At 44.1% G+C, this 8,058-nt stretch overlaps 1 protein-coding gene across 4 annotated transcripts in view; it reads left to right on the forward strand.

The window, feature by feature from the left end:
- Positions 1-5,963, forward strand: part of MAP3K3 (mitogen-activated protein kinase kinase kinase 3) — a 75,615-nt gene extending 69,652 nt beyond the window's left edge. For all 4 annotated transcript variants that reach the window (XM_006017831.3, XM_006017833.3, XM_025196875.1 and 1 more), the window contains one exon: positions 1,267-5,963. In XM_006017831.3, the coding sequence (XP_006017893.1) occupies positions 1,267-1,495 (229 nt within the window). In that variant the 3' untranslated portion in view covers positions 1,496-5,963. The remainder of the gene's footprint in view (positions 1-1,266) is intronic.
- Positions 5,964-8,058: the final 2,095 nt, after the last annotated feature.

Here is an 8,058-nt window from a genome sequence, read left to right on the forward strand (position 1 = left end):
GGATCTGCCTAAATGGTATAAATCAGTCTAAACAATAATATATCCTTGCCTGGTCTCAAGCAAACCCCAGCACCTCAGCACACATGGTTTGCATTTTCTGTACTCTCTTTGAGTAAGTCTTAGAAAGATGGCTGGAAACCAGTATGAAATTTTCTTGTTGGATTTTAAGGTTTGTCAAGAAATTGTTTCTTTCATACTAGTTGGATTTAATTTCTTCCCTCCCCTGCCTGGGTGATTGGTATATACCATGTCTGTTCTTTGCAGTGCTGTTCAGATGAGGTTTCAGTTCACAGGCAGATAGGGGAAATCTTGCCCATTTAACAGAGGGGAGTGAATTGGGAAGGGCAGAGCTGCTCAGCCCTGCCCCTGGATTCCTCTGTGGTCATCAGCAGGTTACTTTAAACACCCTTATGCCTTTGTGTGGCAGCAGTAGATTTTCCTCATTTTCCTAAAGGCATTAAAGCTGCCCTTGCTTTCAAAAGCTTGTTCAGTCATTGGCCAGCTTGAATAAAACCTAAGAAGGTTGCTTCCTGTCTGCTTCTGTTTTTCCATCTGTAAAATAGAAGTAATGATACCAATCACTCTTCTGCTGCATTTTGAAATTTACTGATGACAAACACAGTATAAGAGCTCAGGTATAGCTTATTGAGCACTTGGGAATTTGGCTTTCAGAAAAGGGGGGAGCTTTCTTTCCACATGGGGATGTTGAGGCTATCAACTTTTTCTACTCTGAAGAGTAACTTTTCAAAATGGCCCGGTGGAATTCCTCATCAGTACAAAACATCTCTTCTAGCTTGTGGCTTAGCAAAGTTTCCCCCCTGAGACCTGATGGATAAGCTAGGTGCTGTCCCACTTCCACACCATCTGTAATATTAGTTCAGAAGGTCAAATAACGACACCTTCAGCAGCATCTCTGTCACCTGCTTTCCTTGGTGGGTAGCACAGGCATTACCTACAAGCGGAGTTTGGGCACAGCATTGTTGCAGGGAGGATGCTTTACCATGCTGTAAGAGCCACACTGGAGCCTAGTTCTCTTCATCCGGAGCTTTGTTGTCTGTGCTGGGCTGACAGCAGTAAAAAGTAACTGTCTCTCCCCAGCAGGTCTGGCACAGAATTCATGCAGTTAATGGGCTTGCAAGGATAAGGCCATTTTTATAGTTTCCTTTCAGAGCAGAGCTCTATCCATACTACAAAGCCACACTCTACACACTAAGCTTTACTGCATGAAACCCAGTCTCATTTGTTTTCCCCTGTCTGCCTCTCCAGGAGCCTTGGCTGCACTGTCGTGGAAATGCTGACAGAGAAACCACCCTGGGCGGAGTACGAAGCCATGGCAGCCATTTTCAAGATTGCCACCCAGCCCACCAACCCCCAGCTCCCCTCTCACATATCAGAACATTGCCGAGACTTCCTAAAGCGAATCTTTGTGGATGCCAGGCACAGACCCTCAGCTGAAGAGCTGCTCAGACATCACTTTGCACAGCTCCTGTACTAAATTACTTCCCTTTTAAGGTGCGGAGTTTGTGTCCCTGTCTGGTATAACCACAACTGCCCAATGTGGTGCTGCATCCTCAAAATGCCAACTCTGCTGTCCTGTTCCTCTGGGTAGGTCAGTGCCAAGGAACCTGCAGTCTGCTCTTGTGTCCTGAAGTCTTTGTTGGACAGATGTTCTACCAACAGCTATGCAACACAGAGCTGTGTTTTTGTCTTTGTTCTCTTGATGTGAAGTTGCAATTGGCTGCATGTTTTCTGCAGGCGCAAGCAGAGGGATCCAGGAAAGGTCCTATTGAATGTACATGGGCAGCAGAAATCTGGACTGAAGAAGCTACACTTTTCAGAGCAGACACATGGACAGCCATCCCAGCCGGCTCTCCCCACGAGGCCTGTACAGTGTGGGCAACCCTGTTTTCTAGACTCCTAGGTTTTTCCAGGCTTCTCTAGTAGGATCCATCCAAGCCATGTGTCACTGAGCACACATTCTCTATATAATTATATATATTTTTCTTCTTAAGTATTCAGCATCTGAAGGTGTTCAGAAAATATTGATTTAAGAATATGTGAATAGTATTATTTTATAATGAACCCAAGGGATTTGCGGGGGTGGGGGGCTTCTATCCAAATATTAGGATCATTGTTGAGAGGTTCCAGCAGAGCATGGTCTTTACAGAGCCAAGAGTGGAGGACTCTGCTGCTGAGGTGGCAAGTCCAGTACTTGACTGCCAAAGAGCAGGGTTAGCTTGTGTCCTCCAAACCAGCAAACCTGTGCTCCTGTTGTACCTCCTTGCGGCTCAACAAAAGTCTCATGGAAGGGATTTCTGTAGAACAGCTTTCTGCTGCACCGATCTTGTGGTAAATTAGTTTTACCAATCCCTTAAACCAAAGATGATTTAATCAGTGCCCAAACCTTACTTCAGGGAGGGGTTACCTACTTACATTTGGCCAGGCTCATAGACAAGGAAAGTGGGTTGCCCCTTTTTTTTTTTTTTTTTTTTTACATAGGAAAAAATTGCTGGACACTTGTTTCCTGGGTGAAGGGTGAAACCAAAAGCAATCCGTCAGTGTGTGGGGGTGTTTTGTGAACATGTAAATTTTCATTTAAGGCTTCCACAATCTTTCCAAAAAAAAATAATCTCCCCCACATTTGAGAAAGCTGAGCCATGTCTGTCAATGAGGCTAAAGGAAAGAGCCCTTTTTTCATGCCCGTGTGTCTGAAATTGACTTGAAAAATGGTATTGGTCCCCCAGAGATACAGGCATTGCATACTGCAGTCCTCTTGCTCTCTTGCTTTAAATATGTACAAAGCCTCTGATGTCTAAGTCTCTGGTGGCTTGCCACTCTCACCTGCTGCATTTTGACTGGTACACTAGAAATTCTGGTTGTAGTGACAGAGCACTGAAGTTATGAAGACTTTCTTTAAAAGGACACTCATGGCAGGTTCAGTCATGTTTTAATAAAAGCAAAGCTTCTTCCCCCTTCCTCCCCATGTGATAAATTACCCCTCAGGATAATACAGCTGAGAAGGCTGAACAATCTGAAGTGGTTTTCCTGGACCAGACTCAGAGCAATGTGTAAGTGATGAAAGCAGGTTTGTATTTTGCCAGATTTGCCTTCAGGCTTTCCTGCTTGAATACAAGAACGCACTTGTTTGGGTTACAAGCACTTCAGGGCAATTTGTTATGGAAAGGCCTTTCCATACCCTGTTTAATTCCAATGGAAACACTCCTAGTGAGCCTCTAAAATCCTGGATTTTTGAGCCAATGTCTCTTTCAAAACATAAGCCCAGTCTCTTAGTTGCCCTGCACCTTGTCGTCATTTATACCAGGGCAAAATGAAGAGGGAACACTTGCTCTTTTGCGGGAAGTGCTTATGCCAGTTTTGCTCTGCTACACATTGACTTCCCAAGGTGCAGAGCAATGAAGACTCACATGCATAATCTTAGTAGAAGTAGACTGAGCTGTTTTTCCACCAGGGCTGATAGCATATTCCAGGCTTGTGATGTTATAACTTACAGCCAGCACTTAATGCCTGACACATACCAAAGATTAGAGCCCTTTTCTTTCTTCAATTTGACATGAAGGTGTGGCAGCAGTGAGAGGCAAGATGGGTGTCCTGACCTGACTCGGCACCTTTAACCCTGACTTGTCCTCAGAAAGGATCCAGCTCTGCCATTATAGCCTTTACTCACTATCAAGCACATAGTTCTTTGGGAGACTTGGGGATGAGGACGTGGTGTAAACTTTTGTTTCAATGCAACTAAATCCTCAGGATCTGTTGTGGCTTTTACCTCATGCATAGCTATGGAAGACTGTCCTGGAGCAAAGAGTAACTTGGACTCGTACGCCAGGTCCTTTACCCTGCTAAACACCCCCCCACCCTCTCCCCGACTATACTGAAATGTGCCTACTCTGTATACGCTTGTATTCCAGTTTTTATTAATGAGTCAGTAGCAGTTGTACAGTGACAGGGTTCTGTCTGAGAACATGGTATGCCAGCTTGGATTTCTATATTCCAATTCTGTACCTGACCCAATGCCACCTCTTCGGCACAAGAACAAGCCAAAGCATTACTTGTCTGTCTGGAGATGCACTTTTATGAATGTAGTTTGTATCGCTCTTTTTTAGCTCTTTTTACCATCATGTAAACTTTGATGCCTCATACCTTTTTTATTTATATTGTAAAAGATCATATTTGATGATTTTTATATATATCGACTTGACTGTTATGGGGTGGGGTGGGGTTGGGGGGTGGGAATCAATTTCTGACGCCTTTATGAACTTAAAAAAGAAAAAAAAGCAGCTGGTTTTGCAAGAGAATTTGCCAATGGTTTATAAAGAGTAGTGCCAGCCCCAAATGCCACCTTTGTTTCCTTGCAGGCTCTGTCAGTCACTTAGATTTAATTCACTGAAAATCTAGATTCCTCAATTCATTAGTGGATTGAAGCCACTGGAATAAACTCAAGAATCCAGCTCTCAGATTAAGGCCTCTTTACACTGCCTTAGCAGTGACCAGACTTTGAAGAGGGCATTCATTGCAATATGCTCACTGTTACGGTTAGTTTACACTGCTAGCGTTGTGTACATAAGAATAAAGCCTGGCCTAAAGTTAATCAGTGATGTCTGTCCCAAGTAACTTTGAAGGAAAAAGGGGCATTCCATGCCTGCTGAGCTCTGGGACCCTCCAGGGATCAAGACCGCATAAGTGAAGCATATTGTAATTTCTGAAGAATAATTCTGCACAGACCATTTTCCCTGGGGCAAATCCCACTCTAGATTGTTAAAATTAAATGTCTGAAAAATTTCCGTTAGGAGACTGCTGAATGTCTTGCCTGTAAGTTTCTGATGATACATTTGATATCTTTTATTAGCACAACTAATAAAAGATATCAGATTTACTCAAAGAACCCTGTCTGCCTATGTCCTTAGACTAACATGGCTACAACCATCACCCCGATGATACGTTTAGCAGTGGAGCAAACCAAGCCGACAGAGGTGGAGGTTCATCTCCCATTGAGCTTGTGAGGAAACAAAGTGGCATTTTGGTCTCGCTGTGACGATTCTGTGCATTTCAGGTTATTTGCTTGTTCTCCACTTGACCTGAACCGTCTCTCCCAAGTTGCTGTAGGTTTTGGCAACTTGGGTGCTGTGTTTAAAAAACAAAAAAACCAAAAAAAAACAGTGAATACTTGGGTTAAAGGTGGTTGTAGATCATAAAAGCAGCTCCCTTATTTTGCTATAAAGTGATCACAAAACAAATTGATCAAGGGCAAAATTGACACCCACTCAAGTGCCACAGTCAAGGTTTCATTTGAGCTGGGGTAGCTTGTGTTGCTTCAGGATATGCTGTACCAGGAAAAACTCAAGCATTCAGAGCTGTACAGCAGATAGAACTTGTTCCCACTGATGGATGCTTATTTACTACATGCTCTTTTAGGAGAGGGTGTTTGTATCTAAGTTGGGACTTTACTGTGGCCACCACCGAGACACCTGCCCTTGAGAGAGAGAGAGTGTAAGATGGGATTGTTCAGTGGAAACAAGATATCTAGTGAAGCTCAATGGGATCTAAGCACCAAATTCCTTCCGTCCCTTTGAAAGTCCTAGCCTAGATTAGGCAGAGGGTAGGGCAGGGTGGCTGCTAAAGTACTGTTGGATTTCTTCTCGAATGGCATCTTATGAAGTAGGTTGTACAAATCCTTAGCCTTGATTAGGAGCTGATCACACCAAGCACTTCTGGAAGTCCCAGTTGGGAAGGAGAGACATGCCTGGGAAACGCTTCAGAGACTAAGGAAAAGATTCCAGAGTCGTAACATGATGACGGGGAGCAGGAAGAAACTATTTTAACCTGGGTTGTGCAGAAGACCTTGAACCAGTAGTTTATCTAATTATATATACCGACCGGGGGCTTGCAGTGCAAAGCCAGGCCAATGTATCGTTTTATTTACAATAAAATTATCATTTATATTAAAAGTTTTTCTGCTGTTTAACCTGCATAGAATTCCTACAAACAACCCAAATGCAAGTGGTGCCTTCGGTGAATGAGTAAAATGCTTCACAAGTGTTGGCCATGTGGCTGACCTTGTGCTTGAGGTAGTAGGCCCCCGAAGACTTCCCTGAGAGGCAAAGGAAGAGACATCATTCCTTGCAAAGCACTGAAAACAGTTGGCTCCTGAGGCCAGGTGGATATGTGCCCTCTGGAAAAATCCATGCTATTGGACTTTGGGCTTGGGTTCAGCCCTTTCCTGTTTCTAAAAGCCTGGAAGAAGCAATGGGATGGGATTGGAGTTTGGAGAGTGACTGATGTGGCCCCCATCCTCGTTGTACCCAAGGGCTTTCCAAATATGAAAAAAACCAAAACTTAATAACCTTCTTTCTGGCTTGCAGGAGAACAGCCCGGCCAGTTTTATAGGACATTTGTGTGAGAATATGACCTAGGAAGCGCCAGATCCAAGCCTGTTTTGCTTATAGATCATGCCCTTCTCTACTGTAGTAGTGAGCTCTGTAATCCAGGCCTGGCTCTCATCAAACTCCTATCTGCTGTAGTACTGACTGCTTGTGTCCTGGTTGTAGTGGAGGATTGTTTGTGGATGCAAGGTCCTGGTTGGAGAGGGAGTGGATCCCTGAGGAGTTCAGACCGATTCCATTGAAAGCTCTGGAAACTAGGGCAGGTATGACCTTGGCTAAAGAGGGAGACCGGGTGAAAACTGAATGCCAGGTCATGGTTACCTGTGCTACTTGGTAAGTCAGCGGAAGCTCTTGAGGGAAGCAACCTAGAAAAGCCCATGAGTACATGGCATTTAGTGCAGTTTTAACTTATGAAGTAATCAGATGGTACCCATTCTAATCCAAGTATTAGGGCACAGTGGAGAGCTCCAGAATGGCTTTCTGTTTAACATGTAACTGGCTTTTTTGAAAAGCAATCTGAAGAGGGGAACCAAGCTGTGGTTCTTCAGGCAAATGACAATTGAGTATTCAGTTTTCAAGCCCACAGCCTCCTACTGTGAGGAGGAATCTGCAGTCTCATTTGAGTATACTGGAAATGTGGGGATGAGACCTGTAAAACTGACTGGGGGTTTAGGCGCAAGTGCCATGGAGATCCATGCATCTAATTTTCATCTATTCTGTCCTGGGAGAAGGCAGAAATAGTGTTTGCCAAACCCTCAGAAGCCTCTACTCAAACATCTAATCAAAATTGCTGGTGCTATCCTGCCTTTTCCTACAGCTCCTTGTATTCTGCTCCTGCATCTTTAGTCACTTGAACAGAGGCTGGGATGCAAGTTTCTTCCTTGGAGACACTGGCTTCCCAAGCATGACCCCAGGCCCCACTGTGGCTTTCTCGAGCTCCTGTGAAGGAGCACCTAGTTTCCAGTTGAGTAAAATACCAGTGTGCTGTTGCAAAGTGCAGCAGGATAAGAATAAATGGATTCACAATCAGATGCAACAGAAAACCTGAAGGATATACATTTGTCTCTTGCTTGCTGTTGTGCTCAGGGCTCTACGGAGGGAAGGAAACAATGGACTGTGGCTGGTGGAGGTTGAAGGCAATAGCAACAACTCAAAAAACACTAATAGACGCATAACAGAAACACACATAAGAGACTGCCTTTGGGTGTGCTTGCCTGGTACTGGGAGTGCTGCTGCTTGTACAAGGCGTAAATGGAAGTGTTGAGGTGGGGGTGATTTTAGGCTGGAGTTTTCCTTTAAGTATTAAGTGGTTTTGAGATTAATGCAAATGTCACTACAAATCTGTAAAGTGCTATATTATCCTGCCCCATAATGACTGTTTATATTGGGACAGGAGCTCCTGAACCAGGAACTCTCAGTTTTCTGGATCCCAGAACTGTTTGGATGTGTGTGTGTGGAGTGTGTTGCATTATGTCCAGGAAATGTTGGCTTGCTTTCTCCTCATGTCACTTGCTGTTAATGATACTATGATCTTTGCCAGGTGCATTGTGTCTTATAAGGACTCAGTAATTAGGGATCTTGACAGTATAACCATGGAGTGGATTCTCATTCATTTTTCACTCTAAACACTACATGACTGAGGACTGGAGTGTGTTCATGT

This window comes from Alligator sinensis, unplaced genomic scaffold (assembly GCF_000455745.1).
Source record: "Alligator sinensis unplaced genomic scaffold, ASM45574v1 scaffold444_1, whole genome shotgun sequence".
In the NCBI taxonomy this organism is placed as follows: Eukaryota; Metazoa; Chordata; order Crocodylia; family Alligatoridae; genus Alligator; species Alligator sinensis.